Genomic DNA, 17,368 nt, shown 5'->3' on the forward strand with positions numbered 1-17,368 from the left:
AATCAGGACGAGATGTTAATGCCATCAGTGCTGCTGTTGAGTCAGAACAGATTAAAGACTTTGATGGCTGGTTGTCCCTAACCCACCATACGGCCCATAAAATAGCCAAAAGTTCAGCTGTAAACACGGACAAATGGTCAGGTATGCGGACACTCTGTTGAATCTGAAGGATAGCCACATACATGCCAAACCCAGCTTTCCATGATCCTGAATCCTTGGAACCATCTGTAAAGATCTGAGTATATTCCACCTGCATCTGATTTACATATACACCTATATTCTCAGAAATATTTTTTCTATGTTTCTGCTCAAGCAGGAATAGACCTATATCAGGTTCTGGGAGCAACCGAAAAGGAACAGGTGACCAAATAGCTCCAGATACTTTGTTTTGATCAAGCCCAATGTCTGCAATTGCAATTTCTTAGTGTCTTACCTGTCTAATGTTAGATAGTTCTTAAAAAGCAAACAGAAGGCAATCAACAAAGGGAAGCATTAGATTTCGGACCAGGGTTACGAAAACGTTTGATAGGGTTTCCCATAAACTGAGGAATTGATTTGGTTTAAAAACCTGAAAGCCTCAAATCAAGGTAAAGAGCGGCTCGCCTTTGTAGACCTCCAGCTTGCCGTACATAAACAAACATGGCGTCTTCCGGTGAATTTCACGTCCGAATTTGTGGACAAGAGATTATAAAATATGACCTAGAAATTAAAGCTCTCATACAGGTAAGAACTGTAGCACATTGTTTATGCATAGGTTTCTTTTTTTTGCTGGTGATATCGTTATTTTTTTCGGTGTCTGTGAAGGCATCACGAGTAAGATCAAGCACTGAATAAAAGCTAATGCTAGCTAACTTTGAAAGATGATAACCTCTTCATCATTATTATTGTTCCTAACACCTTATTTCTCCCATCTCTTCTTTGTAGGGCTCGGCAATTAGTCGAGTTTAAAACTTAATAATAGTTTTGGCTTCCCACAATCAAGAAAACAAAATTATTGAGTTTAAACTATCTCAGTGGGGTTTTTTTTAATCATGTTTGGTAAATGTTTGTTTGATACCAGAGATCCTCACATGACCCTGAAAAACACTTTTAGTTGGCTTCTGTTATTATTTTATAATACAATTTGTTTATGTATTTATATTTACTTGCATATATTGTGGGTTAAAGTGTTCGATAAACACATGTTATAAAAGCAACAAGTAATAATCGTGATCTAAACATTCATTCATCGACATTGCATTCACCAAAGGGGAAAAAAAAGATTATTACGTCATAATTAAGAGATCTGATCTCGTATATGAGAAAAGATCTTGTTACACGCTACGCTGAAGCTGCTGCTGCTGTTTATTAAAAACGATCAACTTTAACAACAACGAGAAGCACGCATGTTGTTTGTATCAGTCTCAGAACAGTGCTGCAAAAGATCTTTATGAGATAAAGTGTTGAATGCAATGTGCTTCATTAAAATAGCAATCAATATAATTGGGATTAAGATGTTTGCTAAAAGGAACATCTTTTTGGTTTAACTCACTCAAAATTGGTGGAGTTACAGATCAGAAAACTAAAGTTCTCTGACAGAAACATGACTCATATTATTCATCTACAATGTAGAGTAACCAGTTTATCTAGCATGTTGGTGTGTTTGCGTTAAGGAACACAATGACACTGTTTACTGTTCAGTACCTCTCTCATGGATCAGCATGTGCACAAGACTAAAATCTACGCCTCATTCTGTTTGTTTGTTTGTGTGTGTCTGTATATCTGCAGGACATCAGGGATTGCCCTGGACCTCACTCAACTCTCATGAAGCTCAACTCTCAGGTCAAAGAGAAGTTTAGAAAACTTAGGCTCCGAATCCAGGTCAGGACCTCAGATCACACATACTGCTTCGTATGTGACAGATTTTTCCCTGCTCATAATCAAAACAGTTCAGTTTGACATGTTGTGTTTTTGTCAGGATCTGGAGCAGATGGCCAGAGAGCAAGACAGAGAGACGGACACATTGGCCATCCAGAAGGAGATGGAGAGCCAGCGAAGGCAAATGCTGAGGTGTGTTGACAAAGACATAGATAAAAACATCAAGCATCTTAGTTACCTCTGGGAATCATTTACTTTTTTTTATAAAAGGGAAAATGGAATAAAGTGACTTGTATGATAATTGTATAAATATAAATTTATGTTCAAAGCCAGCATTCAGTCTCCTACAGTGCATACATGTATGTAAAGTTCAGTGGATATATCATAAAAAGAAGATATATATTCTATCATGCTTTTGGAAATGATTTATATTTACAAGATGTTTTATCTTGACCTATCACAAAGGCAGGGTGCCATTGTTTTAAATAACTTGGATAAAATCATTTTCCAGTCGTGAGTTGGAATTTGAGGGTTTGAATGCTATTCCCTGAACTCAGAAAACCAACTTGAAGAACTTTGGTTCAGTATTCTGTCTCAGTTCTCAGTGTTTCGTTCTCTTTGTGGGTTTCCAGTAACCAGACAGCTTGGAGGAAGGCTAACCTGGCTTGCACGCTAGCAATAGACAACATGGAGAAGGACGAGCTGCTGCAGGGACGAGAAAACCCGAGCAGCAGACAGAGGTGAGTCGATCCGCTTCATAGCATTGAAAATGAAACTCTTTCCGTTGTTAAGTGTATGTGTTTTTATGTTAAAGTTAAACTGCCACAGAGTTTAAATTGTTTAGTAATGTATTTGGGTGGCAACTGAAGAACAACAAATCATTTTGTTGAATTACTGGTGGGGATCACCAGTGACCATATTATCACCATGCGATTCAATACCATTGCGATTTTAAACATTTAGCGTTACGTTGAGAATTGCGATGGATGTATTGAGTTATATTTAACTTTTTTAAACTTCACATTATGTTTACTAAATTATACTGAATCAAGAAGTGTTTTGTCAAAGAAGGAAAAAAAAATCTCAGTCTATCCATCTCGCTTCAGTGTTTTCATTTCTACACGAAGGGAGTTCAACTCACAGACTGAGCAACACTGTGCTCACAGTCAGACCCTGTAAAAGGCTGCATGCACCTCACAATCTGAACTGTCAGTTTTAAAGTCTAATTGAACGTAACTGTGCAACCGCTTTAGCAATTACACATTTAAAAAGCATCTCAAATCTGTCATTTAAACTGGTTGACAGCTTATTGTTATATATGTATTTTAATGAGTCGTCATGTAGTGTCGTGGGATTTTATGTGAGTGATTGTTTTTTTGTTTTTTTTAAATCTGTTTACCCAACGGCCTAATTAGGGACACAAGTTTGAAATCAGCAATAGCTATATACTCTTTATGCAGCAGTTTCATGCATGCATGGTCACCTTTGTACAGACGTCTTCGTCTATTTCTGTGTGAGGTGAGCTATCTTGTGTCTTTTCTAAATTTAACAGCGAACAAAATGATGAGTCATCAATAATGCAGTTTGTTGTTTATGTGATCTTGTGTCTTCGAGTAGAAAAAGTCGCAACTGAAACTATCCAATAAGAAGTGTAGATTTATTGGCTTCAGACAAACAAACGCCGGAAAAACAATCTTTTGAATCACCTTGCCTGTTCTGTGTTTTTACATTTAGGAAGGCGACCAAAGAAAGCTTGGTGGAGACGAGCAGCAACATCACAGAGAGTCTAATGTCCATCAGCAGGATGATGGCTGAGCAGGTGAAGCAAAGTGAAGACACCATAGGAACGCTGGGTAAGAAAAAAATCTCTTTATAGTTTATTGTATACGTTGATCAGGCTGAGAGTTTCTATCATCCGACATGTCCTGAGCAATCTCCTCCTCCTCCTCCTCCTCCTCCTCCTCCTCACTGTAGCCACCTCCTCCATGACAGTGCAGGAAACCAATGAGGAGTTTAAAAACATGACCGGAACCATCCACCTGGGGAGGAAACTAATCCTCAAGTACAACCGGCGGGAGCTGACGGACAAGCTGCTCATCTTCCTGGCTGTGTCTCTTTTTCTCGCAACCGTCCTCTACATCCTCAAGAAACGTCTCTTTCTCTTTATTTAACCGGCACCTCTTTATTGAAGGGGCACGGGGCCAGGCTTCAGATTCAAGATTTTTTTTTTCCACGTACATTACTCAGCAGGAAGTAGCCATTTGGAGTTTGAGAAGGTATGTGGGGGGAAAGCTTGGAGTACTGGGAGAGTAAAGAGCAGAACAGGGCCTGGCTGGTGCCCAGAAGAAGCTGTCAGTAGAAAATGTTTCATCTCATATTACCTCCTTGCTTTTTTGTTTTTTCTTTGCATGATGTACAACATATTGGTTCATAAATGTGTATGAAGAGAGCAAGAAGGAGGAATCCACCACGTATTTCAAGTAATAAGAGTGGAGCAACTTACTGGCTTTTATAAGGATTCATGCATCACCTAAAAGCGTCAGCATGCATCAAATGAGCCGAGTCATGCTATTCAACGATGACAAAAGTTTGAAGGAATGTTGCAGATGGCCGCACTCTAAGCCAGGCTGTCGTAACTTCCTACCAGCTGCTCCATGTCTCCGTCTAAGAACTTATGACTGACCATGCTGTCTGAATGTTGTGATGGATACAACTGGAAAAGGAATGCACACTCTATGACAGTTGTTCTGTGGAGGCGTTCATGCTGCTGCAACGAAAAGGGAAAGCAGAAAACACATTTTGAAGCTTACTGAGGTCTAAGTACGCCATCCAGCATATTCAACAAACTAGGGTCAAAGCTTTCTTATGCAATAACGCTTATTTTGTTTACATTTATGTCAAGTTACGTTCTCTGTGTACAACAGAGAAAGAGCGTTTGCACTGGATGATTTTTCCAAAGATCCTTTGTGAGTTCACAAAGAGTCAACGTGTGCCTTTATCTCAACGATCAGTCAGTGATGCAGAGGCGTGAGTCTGGGATGTTGAGTCAGTCACTGTGAACTTTTTGAACAGATGTTTAATAACTACAATAGTTTGATTAAAACAAAGTATTTTTGGCTTTGATGTGTTGTCTGTTGTATTCCTATAGCTGCACCAGTAGATGGCAGAATACCCAACCTCTCTCATCCTCAACATGATGCACTGTGCAGTTTTGTTGATAACCTTTTACAGGACAGTGCCGACTTCATTCACACTCCTCTCTCAGCCTCGTAACAGCATCATCATTTATTTTTAAAGTAATCAAGATGGTTGCAAACAACTTTTATTTTTATTTATTTATTATTTTTTTTATGTCCAGTCATTTAAATAAAAACAGCATGACACAGTGACCCAAACTTTCTTTGGCAGATGAAAATATTTTCAAGGCCCCCCCAACAACCCCTCACCATACATGTCAACACATAAACATATATATATAACACTTCTCACATTGTCAGTCATGTCCTTTGCTAACCGATTTCTATATCTTTAGACTTGATTTTAAACTTTGTAAATACAGAACAGCAACTTCAGCGGGTGACAACAAACTGAAAAAGAAACTAAGAAGTGGCTTTAACAGAGAGAGCAATACAAAGTGAAACTGTAACATCAAAAATTCTCCATTTTAACTGCACTGCATTGCACTGGGGGTTGGGGGGATTCCAATTTCATCTGTGCTGTATGTTTAACATGGAGTATATTTGACAAATAAAGAACCTTGAACCTTGAACCTTAAGTTATAACAACACTTATCACTTTACATCTGACCCTGAAGACGAATAACTCCCTTAGACGAAAAGATAAGAATCTTGTTAGATTAGTAGCCATAACCTCGGCCCCCTCTTGAGACCACAGGCTCCACTTTGGCCATAACATATCTAACGGATCCCAGGTTTCAAACTATACTGTTAGCATAATGTCATCAATTAAGAAGAACTTTCAATTACATATGTATAACACTATAAATACAAAAACACTGAAATAGGTAGACCACTGACTGAGCTGCACTTGTAATTCCCTGTAGAGTATATTTGTGTGACCATGCCCTTTGCTGAAAGATGCTAACTTACTGTGAAGTTGATGTGAGGTAGATAAATTCTCTTTATCTTTCCAAAAGAAAAAAGGTGAGTACAGCACAAATATCCAATAGATCAAATAAGTTATAACCTTTTGCTTTCGCTTATCTATTGCAAAAATAATAGTACTAAGTGCATGACATTCATTGTGTACCCTGTCTGCACCTCTGAGTGACCCTTTTGTCTGTTTATAAAGCACTGTGTTTGGAATGATCAAACACGGGGAGAGCTGGTTCAGTCGCGTTGATCTGACTCCTGTCTTGTTCCGCCTCTGTGGTTGGCTCCTGCTCGGGTCCTTGAGCAGTGACCGGGGCTAGTGATGGGCCTGTGGTGGTGTGCTGCAGGATGTCCGATTGGCTGAGCGAGCAGGTGCTGCCGAAGCTGCTACAAAGCGCCCCCCAGTGTTGCTCGCACTGTCTGCGTAGCCGCTGACTGACCCACGACCTGACCTCTTCTCCGCAACTCAACAGGAAGTTCATCAGCTCAACGTAAGCTCTGGTGGGACATGCACACAATAAAAAATTACTTTTATTTTAGAAAAATACAACTTACATTGTTTCACACTACTGCTGATTTAGGAAACAGATTTCTCTAAATCATTTGCTCTAAAGATGTCTTAAAAAAAAAAAAAAAAATCCCCATCAGGGGATTTCACTCAGACTGAGACCAGGTGAAATGGTCCTTTACCAAAGGAGATCATTTCAGCTCACACTTGTTTCGTTTCCGAGAGGGTTCTGCCAAGCCACACTCTACTGAGCTGTGATCAGCTGGCTCAGAAAGCTTTCAAGAGAAAGTCAATGTTAAGGAATTCAGAAGACATAGTATATTGTGAAGAATGACAAATTCTGCGCTGGGATGGATGGATTGGTAAAACCCCGGACTAGGAGGCCTATGTGAACACTGAGTTTCATTTTTAATCCGAACCCAAACTATAATATTTTTCTAAGATATAACCAAACACTTGTGTGTTGTGACCTCACAAAGTACTTTAGTAAAGATGTGCAACAGTCACAGTCTGATAAGGTTTAGGAACCAAAATGAGAGGCTCATGGTGTTTATTAAAACTAAAAATCCCAACTAAACGGGTTAAGCCCTGAAGGCAACCCTCTAGTCTACAAGTATGTGCGGTACGTTTTGCAACACACAGCACAGCAGGGGGGGGGGGGGGGGCGGTGAGGCAGAACCTTTTGGATCTGAACCATGAACCTGAAACTGGTGCAGCTCGTTGAAAAGGGGCCATATGTAGAAAACAACAAACATCTTTTCCAGTGAGGTCAAATGTTTATTTCTGTGTTTGCGCCAGTGGTTAAACCATACCAATATTGATGTTTAAACGGCTGAAATGTATTATAATGTTCACTTGAAAGGAGGAAGGAATCTGACTTTACTCAATAATACCAATAACAGAGCATCACCTGTATAAACAATCATCTAGCAACCAATACCACAGCAACCTAAAAAAGAAAAAGTCAAAGTAATTCTTTGACTTCACTTCCACATGAATAGAGGGAAAAGCATGCAGAAAAACTCCTTAGCTGCCAAGTTTTTGAGATAAAGTCAGATGTAACATGAAGCAAACAGTATAAACGTCTTTTCATTAACCTTTGCTGATTCTTTATTTCTACGTGTGAGTTTCTCTCTCACCCTGGGGGAAACATCAGGTTAAACTGCACCAGGCTTCCCATGGTGTCCATGTGGTCCCGTAGTGCAAGGCACAGCTGGTGTTTGGAGTAGCACTCTCTCTGCAGTGAGGACACCATCTCTTTAACTGCTGAGCACCGGCGGCTCACGCAGCTGAAGCGCTGCCGCAGTCCTAGTGCCATGCACCGCAATGCGTCCTTCACAAATGACTTGCCCTAAGAGGGGAAACATACAGCAGGAATCAGTGGGACATGTCTTTCATGTGTTTGATAAACTCATTAAGTCATATGACATGATAGCTATGGTCATGCTGTGGAAAACATTTGGGATAATCAGATTGTGTGTGCTGTTATTCACTCTAAAGCTGGTTTATCAAATGCAGTCCCATAAAACATTTGCCAGTGATAAAAACGACCCAAAAGAGTAAATAGCTAAGGGTTTATCTCTACCTTATTTTGGTAGAGTGAAATTATTGATTATATCTTCTTAAGCATCATTGATGTTGCTTTGATGTCTAACCATCTTTAAAAAAGAAATGTTTTCCCTTTGCCATGATACTTTCATTGAAATAAAATTATGCTGTTTGTTACTGTGGAGCTGTATTATAATTAACCATGGTCACAGCTCTGTGTTGAACATTATCCAATGGGCCTGATCATACAGGAGACACATTGGACCTGCATCACTCTCTAATGCACTTCTATTCTAGTAAAGAAGACAAGATGTCCCCTCTCTTATTTCAGTCTCCCTCTCAGTTTGACCTGTATCCAGTGCTGCCATGCATAACTATACAGTGATCCTTATACAAGATACATTCTTCACAAATGACAGTAATGACTGAAGGGATTAAATGAAATAAAAAACATGTATACAAATGCCTTATCTGAGCTGGATGTGATTTCAAGACACATGCAAACCGCATGGGAAACAAATTAGCCTACTAAAGTGTTTACTAAAGTGTTTTTTTTTGTTGTTTTAATGGGTGACCTGAGGTCAAACAGTCCTGCTGCCCCCAACCTGTGAGTTGTAGCGCCCAGCATTGTGCAGCAAAGTGAGGCAGATGTGGTGCAGTCCTTGGATTTCACAGGAGTTGTTGCTGAAACACTGAAACGTCCCACAGCCGACATCCCCTGAACTCACCAGGCAACTCTGAATATCAGCTAAGAGGGACAGAAACAAACAGAAAGAAATACATGTGTACTCCCCATAACTATTCTACAGACAGAAACTTGTTTTCTTTTTAATATACAGCTGAACAATATCACCTAATGGGGCGGTTCTCTCATGCTTAAAATAAGCACAGCAGTGATTTAATCATTGGTCAAAGACAAAAACAGGCGTGCTGATATTGCTTTTATAGAACAGTTCTATAAAGGCAAATATTACATTTCTCATAAAAACACTTAACTATGTTTCTCAAACAATAATATGTGTCCCTTGCTTATCTACAAACCCCCCAATGATAAGAAAATCCATTCTTTTTCTGCCTTCTCCACTTTTCAGAAAATGTGTGCTCAAACAGGCCGTTTGGAGATTTTTCCTGTGTGACATCACAAAGGGCATTAACCCCTCCCCCAGGTGGGTGACACTCCCAGAGCTAGGTATTTGTTTAATACGGGATCAGAGTATATTTTAACAACAAACTCCAAAGACAGGTCATGAGAGTTATTTTAAATTTGTTGAAAATGAGTATAAAAAAACCTTTGATAAACAGTAATAAGTAACAAAGGAAATTTATTTTGCTCCATCAACACAATGGCCTGTTGCTTCTGGTGGCCTGTGGGGGCTCTTAATCGTCAGCTTGTGACATTACTTAACATTTTTTAGAACATAAGTGAGGTGGAGTGATACTTGGCTGAAAGGCGAATTAGATCTCATGGAAATGTTCTTGTCAAATCAAATTACTCATACAAAGATAACTATTGGGCTGTTGTCCTCAGAGCTTCTTGAAGAACTAATTATCTTTTCAAGATGTGGAAATATTTGTGAGATAAGGTTTATTTATTTATTTGTGGGCTTCCTATGCTTTAATGTAGAGATAAGACAGTGGACAGTGTTGTAAATCAGGATAGAGAAAGGAACAACATATGGGAAAGGAGCCACAGGTCAGATTTGAACCCAGGCCAAGACATACTGTCGGCCTCCATGACACCCAATTTAGACGAGTGGTGTTCACGTAGTGATGTGAAAGGTTCATAATTATGAATTTGACATTACAATTTGGAATAAAATGTGAATTTAAAGGACATTTGTGTTATTTTAGGCAGGATAGCTAATTATGTTCAAGAAGGCTGCATGCAGCACTGTTGTTGGGATTTTTTAGGTTGTTTTATGCTTCTCTTTTTAAGACTATGATTTTCTTTTGACCATTGATATCCTCCAGCTTGCATGTCAGCTCTGGCCTGGAGGTAGGGCCATTCGTTAAGCACCATCCTGTTTGTACAGAGGGAATGTGCTTGGAGAGGATTGAGCCGCCACAGCAACGCATTGAATTACATCCACCTACTAATGATGGGGAATTCGTCTCTATTTTGTGAACAAGATAATTTGACTCGACTCCATAATGAGATCTTCCTGTTGACTGCCAAATGGCTCTTTATTTTTAACCTTATCTGGATTTTATAACTTAAGTCAAATTTAGCAATGTTTTGAGCTATATAAGCAAACTCTTAAATGACCTACCGTAAATTCCGGACTATAAGCCGCTACTTTTTTCTCACACTTCGAGCACTGCGGCTTCTACTCCGGTGCGGCTAATGCATGGATTTTTTATGGGGGACAATGAGCTTCTGCCGCAAAAACATTTGACTTCGTCACGTCGGATCTTAATATCAGTCATTTTGCGCTTCATGCACGCACCCTCATGATGGAAAACACACGGAGAAATACATATGATGCAGTTTTCAAGTTAAAGGCGATCGACCTGGCTGTCAAAGAAGCTAACAGAGCTGCTGCACGTTAAGATGACACTAACAGCGACAACAGAGACTGAGGAAGTGAGTAATGAAGTCATTCTGAGGCAGTGAATGGATGGACTTTTTCTTGTGAAATATATGACGGTCATCTTTTTCATCAGCCGTGTTACAGACACCGTCGGCTAGGCTTCGTATTGTAACGGTTCATGTTGTAAAGTCAGTAGTTGATAATGTGTTCATAATTCCGATTATGTGGAGAGTCAGTGAATGCACCAGCGAGAACGTGTTGAGTGGCTGTATGAGAGAACGCTGGGGGAGAGAGTTGGATTGTTACGGCAAGTTATGTGTTGCTCTCTGCTGTAAACAGCGTGGTCACGGCCGACAGTGATCGGGTTTTTAAAAGTTATTATTCGTCGTCCTTTAACGTCCGTACGGACGCTACAGTATTTGCGGATGTTACCGGTAGCCTACGTCTGTGTAAATAGCTCTTGTTATAGCGTGGACACCTGCGGCTTATAATCAAGTGCGGCTTATATATGTACAAATACATTTATTTACTTATTTTTAGCCGGTGCGGCTTATATCCAGGTGCGCTCAATAGTACGGAATTTACGGTATATGCAATTCAAGTGAACTCAAACAAGCTCATAATTTTCAGAATAACCTATTGTATTTTGTATGTAAATTGTAATTTGTGAAGAAAAGTAATATTATGCAAAAAACAACATTATAGTCATGTATGTGAGCAACAATGACCACTTTAAAGTCACATGGTGCTTGACCAATATGTTATTCAAGTGTGTAGGCCTACTAGCCTACATTTACGCTATTAATAATAGGCGGTGGTAGAAAATCCTATTGTAGGACAGCTGCAATAATTAACAATAAAGTAAGAAAAGGAAAAGGGGAAAAAAAGGGAAATCCTTGGATGGGAATTTACGCAACTCTACAAGGAGTCGGCTCAGAGAGCCAACTCGTTCACTATAGAACATAACATTACTACTCCCACACCAGGTGGAGAAAGAGGCGCGCTGAAGTAATCGGTTTGGTCCGAGACTAAGCATGGGCCTTAGTTCACATTTCTACCGGCCTAATGTATATATGCAGGTGAATTATACTCGTAATAAAAGGGCAATTGATGTACAATAATATCATCAAGTTTTAGGTCTATAGGTTTTGTCATCTTAAATCACTGAAGACACACACAAGCAAGATCTGCTCTGTTAGTAATAATTGTGAAGGATAAATCAATGAAATAATAAAGTTAAAGTTACTGAACAGTTATAATTCAGGTATTCTCCAGAAGGGATAAAAATGCCCCATTAGCCTACAAAGCCTTTCCGATAGGCAACACAACCTTAAAACTGCAGCAATTGAAAATGAGCAAATATACAGGCGTACTACAGTTATTTTTTCTGTTGCAAAGAAAACAGCATTTCACATTTAAACACCAAAGCCCTCGCTATTTTGGTCATAAAAAGAGCATGCGCAAAGTAATTCAACATTTTGACAAACTCAATTTAATCATCCACGTGTGTTCACGAGCAGCTCATCTGTATGGATAAAAACATGTGGAGGTAATGTACCATGGTTAGAATAGCTGTTGTTCTCACCTGTGCTCTTCAGAGAAAGGCGTTTCTTAGTCTGGCTCACTTGTTTCTCCTGGACATCATGCAGTCCCATGGTCAGCACCTGTTGACAGACCAGGAGCAGGAAAAAAACAGCGGAAAAGCTCCCCGGCATGTTTCAGTTCTAACGACGTTTTTGTTGCCTGTTTGTTTGCAGCATATGCGCTTATCTTTCAAAGACTGACGGCGGTATGATGACTGAAATATATGAAGCCGCCGGAGAGCTGCGCGTTCAAGACGACCCCGTCCACCAATCACAGCTAAGAGTTGTGACCGCGCGCCAAACTGGAGCCAAATGTTGATCACGAGAGAAAAAGATCACGAATTGTTACTTTTACGAGGTACTGTAGGCCTATATAAAAGTTTAATAAAGTGTTACTGTATAGTGGCTGTATCTGTTGTATGTTGTATCTTCAGGTTGAGAGAAGACCGACTTCAATAACTGAACCACAACCATAAACTATAAAGAAAAACGTGACTTGATGCTGCTACCACACAGCCAATGGACTATTAAGGTTATTTCAAGTCAACTTCCTGTAACTTTGTAAAATCTCAAACAAATCACATGACTAGCCACTATTGTTGAGTCCATTTAGTTAAATGTCTCTTAAAATGACCATGATCAGCACAGTCACTTTAATTTATTCTAAGTCTTTTTTTTTTTTTTTTAATAAAACCCATGGCTAAAACAGGGGGCTAAAAAAACAAGAAAATCTGGACTAAAATCTGTTTCTTCACCAAAGGTTCAGCACTACAGCAGCAGATTACAACCTTTTACCTCTTAAGGCCAGTTCAGAAAGAAATAGGTTAAAACTTTTCACTAACAATTTAATAGTATTCAACGATCTGAAACATCACAAATAAAACAATATTGTAACTTGACTATGGTTCCTGAAAATTGCAAAACTCTACATTTCTTTCTGGGTTTTTTTTGTAATTTTGCAAATAAGTCTATTCCTATCCTTAATCACTTTCAAAAATGTACATTGAAACATGTGTGTGAGGCAGAGGGAAGTCCAGGCTTTCCTCCTCCTGATGTGTTCAGATCTTGCTGTGTGGTTGTGGTTGTGCTTTTTTTTGCTCCTAACAGCCTTGACCTTTGAAGCGCACTGGTCAAAATCATGTGACATGACATCAACAAGTCACACAAATACCTCATATCGCTCCTCAGATGTTTCAATCCTTCATCCAAGAGGCCTTCATTGACAAGGATGAGACCAGTGTATATGTGGTGTCTGTGTATGTGTGTGTGTGTGTGTGTGTGTGTGTGTGTGTGTGTGTGTGTGTGTGTGTGTGTGTGTTTGTGTGGGAGGAGTTCAGGGGTATATGTATGTGTCATCAAAGGGGGCCCCCTGTGCAGGAAGACATAATCTCACAGGGGCAAATGTTTGGACTGTTGTTAGAGAACAACAGTTTGACCTTTCTTGCTTGTTCTCCGTCTCATCCTGCTTCAAAACATCCCACATCTTTCCTCATATAACCCCTGATGACCAGCCACACAATGACCCTTCACCCAGCACACATACACACACTCACATGCCCACAAAACTAATGCACACACACCAATATGCAAACGGTAAACATACAGGGCCCTCTTGTACTCTGTCTCTTACATGACTATGTGGTAAACAACATGTCGGCCCCCGGCTGTGCCTGTATGCATATAAATCCTGTTCAGGAGTATCTGCTTTGTGATACAAAGAGGAAATAATACCACAATCTTTCAGGCTATAATTTCTCCAATTATCAGTTACTTGTTTTGTCTTAACATGTTCAACAAGACAGGAATCAGAACATTTATCCTTCGTCTCGCACAGAATGGCCTGTTCTTGTCAGCTCTGACAAACTAAAGATGCATTAGTTTATATGAGCTGACTATTTCCCTCCAGTACAATGTACGCATAATTTTCACAAATCGCTGCATTTTTTCATTTAAAGAATCTTTTATCTACCTTTTGTTTGGCATTATTTCTTCGGCATAACAATTTAAGGTGACGTTCAACAAACAAAAAAAATACTTGGACTGCTGCCATATTGTCAAATTCCTCTATACTGTATATACCTTGTGATTTATCTGAACTGCTATGAAAGGCCAAGCGTGTCATTTAAATGGTTATATAAACATATATTAATCCCTATATCTACTGATTATAAATGCATTTTTAAGACAATAAAATATTCATCCATTAAAATACAGCAATCAAAAAATACATTCATCTACAAGCCCAGGAAATACTTAGAGCTAATGTGACTTTACAAAACACAAAGCGCACACATGCACACACAACCAGACGTTGATTGGCAACGTTGAAATGTTGAGTTTGAAACCTTCAACAAACCACAGATGGAATAGATTTAGTGCATGATGTTTTGAGACGAAGCACTGGAAGTTTACCTTCCTGTCTTTTCAAATTGTTATGCATGTTGATGCAGGGCTGACTATAAATAAGCCCATTACTGTCCAGTAGACTGTTTGCCTTTAGCTAACTGAGAACTACTCCCCCTGGTGGTGGTATTGTGTTATGTTCATGATATTCTGTTACTGTGAGAAATTGAATAAACAATGTGCATTGTGCAACAATATACAGACAAAGATAGCAGAAATGTATATCTCCTCTGTAAATGTCTCTCTCTCATGACTGTCTACAATGAGTGAGAAGTGTGAGCCCAGCCCGCTGTACTGTTGTCAGGCTGTGTTCACATGGACGGGATGGCCTTGCATGTAAAGGTTTTTCAGTCAAGCATTAGAGAAAAGAAGAATAACAGCCTACTTATGGCATAGTGGGATGTCACATTCAATGTGAAGCTATGATTTAACCACAGTGTGCTAACATCAGCCTGCTAACACAACAATGAAGGACACAGGCAACTGCAGTTTGAGCAAAGGACAATTTAGTCAGCCTTTTGAGCTTCATGATGCTTCATTATGGTGCGTTCTAATTGATAACTCCTTTGTGCGAACTCGAGTGGAGAGAGACTGGAGGAGAGCGGAGGTGTGGCCAAACAGTAGTTTGGTTTGGTTTTATGCTGCTGCTCAAGAGCCACATCTACTGGATCAAAGAGTTGCACGTTCATCTTTTCATAACCTTTCTACAAACGTTTGTAAACCTCACAAAAGAGAAAGTACAGATTAGACTGATAAGAAAAGATGGTAGAAAATAATTTTATGTCAACCACTGTTGAGTAACGCAAATAGTTTCCACAATCACAACTTCATTCTAAATACATGCACTTAAAGAAAACCTTACATGGGATGAGGAAAAATTAAGATATATTTATTAGGAGAATTCAAACTTGCAGATGCCCTATTTCTGCAAGTAATGATAGTCTTAATGTGTCAGAAGAAACCTAAAGGATTTTTTTTTCATAAATTAACCAAACCAGAAATTCATGATTTAAGTTAAAGCGAATCAAAAATATGAACATGTCATTAGCAGAAAATGTATTACAAACAGTCAGAATAAGAAACCTGTTACACATTATAAAAACATCAAATGACAAATCACAGCGATTTCACAAATAACAGAAAATCAAAAAATGTTGAAATTAAAAATAATCAGTTTGTGCTATGTTTGGTTTCTAAATGACAGAGGTGTGCAGTGCATTGACAATGTGCCATCAACATTTTTCAACTCCTCCACTTGTAGCTTTGTTAAGCTACGACTTACAAAGGAACAGTACATGCTGAAGACTTCTTCTGCATATTGGGGTACCCGGGAAAAAAAAAATCTTCTCTTCCTTTCTTCGATTCAGTGATTCTTCATCTTTCAAAAGAAATGCTGACCACCTGTAAACATGATGTGCACCTGCCAGATACATCCACAGTAAATAAATCCTTCTTGACGATAGACCTCACGTCAGTTAAAACTGAGCTTAGGGGGTTTTAGGGCCTGAAGCAGACGGCGCCTCCTGTAGTTCTGTCTGTTCAGACGGTGCAGAATTAGAACTCACGGTATTCTCCTCTCTCTTTTCTCCTGACAGGAAGTCATGGATGGCAGTTTCTATGTGTGGCCTGAAAGTGTGGTTCATTTTTGGGTCCACCACCTGAGTAATGATTCTGTCCACACCTGACTCCAGCATGCCAGATCTTTAAAAACAAAAACGACAGAAACAGAAACAAGAGCAATGTACATAAGAGAGGGTTAAGGAAGAAAATTACTGAAACCCAGTTCAAAAAGATAGATTGTTATTGGACTTAAGACCAAAGAAACAACAACAACAAAAAAAACCCCAGAATATATCTCATTAAGAAACTGCATTAAAGCAATTAGGAATGATCACCAGTTAAATTAGCTTGTGAGAAATAGTATGAATGACTTAAAACGCAACACTAAACTGGAAACCTGTTATTCTTAATACTGTATTTTTACGGAACAATTTGGCATCCTGACTGCAAATGACTGCTATACTTTTGATTCTGAAATTCTGAATTTTAATTATCATAATTTACAGAGTTTCTCTAGTAGTTGTACTTACTGGACCACACTCTGTCTCAGTCCGTTCCTCATCTGGTTTTTGTTGATGGACGGATTCCAGTCCTGGGTGCTCAGCTGGGACGTAACAAAGTTGTCCACTTTCTGTCGCAGGTTCTGGTAGGCAGGCTGGTAAACACACAGTGACAGTCAGAGATACATCTGTCATAATGCTGCAGAAGCACAAACACACTGGGTGTGTGGGTAAAATGTAGAAAGAACTCAAGTAAAACAAAGTGAAATGATCCGCATTAAAGTGCATGATTGATCATTGTAGCTTGTAGACTTATTAAGAATAATAACAGAGGACAGAAGGAGCCTGTGTAGTTTACTACCTTTGTATCAACATCGGCCAGGCAGTCTCTGCGGAACTCGTCGAAGAGCCCGTGGTTCTTCAGATGCTCCACGATCATACCGATGAGCTGCGGGTCTCCTGGAGGAAGGCTGGCTGGACCTGCAACACTTACATTACCGCTACCCTCTGCCATGTCAAACTATAGACTGTCAAACCCGAGGTCAATGTTTGACTTTTACCTGTAAGCTACATTAAGAGCTAGCTATCTGTGCTTGTTTAGCTACAAGCTGTGGGCTCGTTTTGTTCTGTCGTAAACTATAGACTGTGTTCGTAACAACCTGCGGGCGGGGACAGCGTCAGTTAGGATACCTGAAAGCATAGACATGTGAGCACTGCGCTGTGTAAGAGGGACACGCTTTGTTATAAATCAAGCGCTTAGAAACTG

At 39.5% G+C, this 17,368-nt stretch overlaps 4 protein-coding genes across 4 annotated transcripts in view; 2 read left to right on the forward strand and 2 right to left on the reverse strand.

The window, feature by feature from the left end:
- crebrf (creb3 regulatory factor) overlaps positions 1 to 17,368 on the forward strand; it is a 53,953-nt gene that overhangs the window by 24,718 nt on the left and 11,867 nt on the right. The gene's annotated exons all lie outside the window — the stretch shown is intronic.
- Positions 540 to 5,246, forward strand: bnip1b (BCL2 interacting protein 1b). Its single transcript, XM_079355377.1, has 6 exons — positions 540 to 723; positions 1,768 to 1,860; positions 1,958 to 2,049; positions 2,490 to 2,597; positions 3,592 to 3,710; positions 3,832 to 5,246. Exons 1-6 carry the CDS (start codon positions 640 to 642, stop codon positions 4,026 to 4,028), a joined length of 693 nt encoding a protein of 230 aa, XP_079211503.1. The 5' UTR covers positions 540 to 639; the 3' UTR covers positions 4,029 to 5,246.
- On the reverse strand, positions 5,329 to 12,536 carry LOC306831817 (stanniocalcin-2-like). The gene is made up of 4 exons (XM_079356056.1): positions 12,142 to 12,536; positions 8,631 to 8,773; positions 7,617 to 7,828; positions 5,329 to 6,467 (listed from the first exon to the last, which is right to left on the reverse strand). Exons 1-4 carry the CDS (start codon positions 12,269 to 12,271, stop codon positions 6,161 to 6,163), a joined length of 792 nt encoding a protein of 263 aa, XP_079212182.1. The 5' UTR covers positions 12,272 to 12,536; the 3' UTR covers positions 5,329 to 6,160.
- On the reverse strand, positions 15,411 to 17,305 carry bod1 (biorientation of chromosomes in cell division 1). The gene is made up of 3 exons (XM_079355223.1): positions 16,964 to 17,305; positions 16,633 to 16,757; positions 15,411 to 16,243 (listed from the first exon to the last, which is right to left on the reverse strand). Exons 1-3 carry the CDS (start codon positions 17,114 to 17,116, stop codon positions 16,030 to 16,032), a joined length of 492 nt encoding a protein of 163 aa, XP_079211349.1. The 5' UTR covers positions 17,117 to 17,305; the 3' UTR covers positions 15,411 to 16,029.

Source organism: Symphodus melops (genome assembly GCF_947650265.1).
Source record: "Symphodus melops genome assembly, chromosome: 11".
Taxonomy (NCBI): domain Eukaryota; kingdom Metazoa; phylum Chordata; class Actinopteri; order Labriformes; family Labridae; genus Symphodus; species Symphodus melops.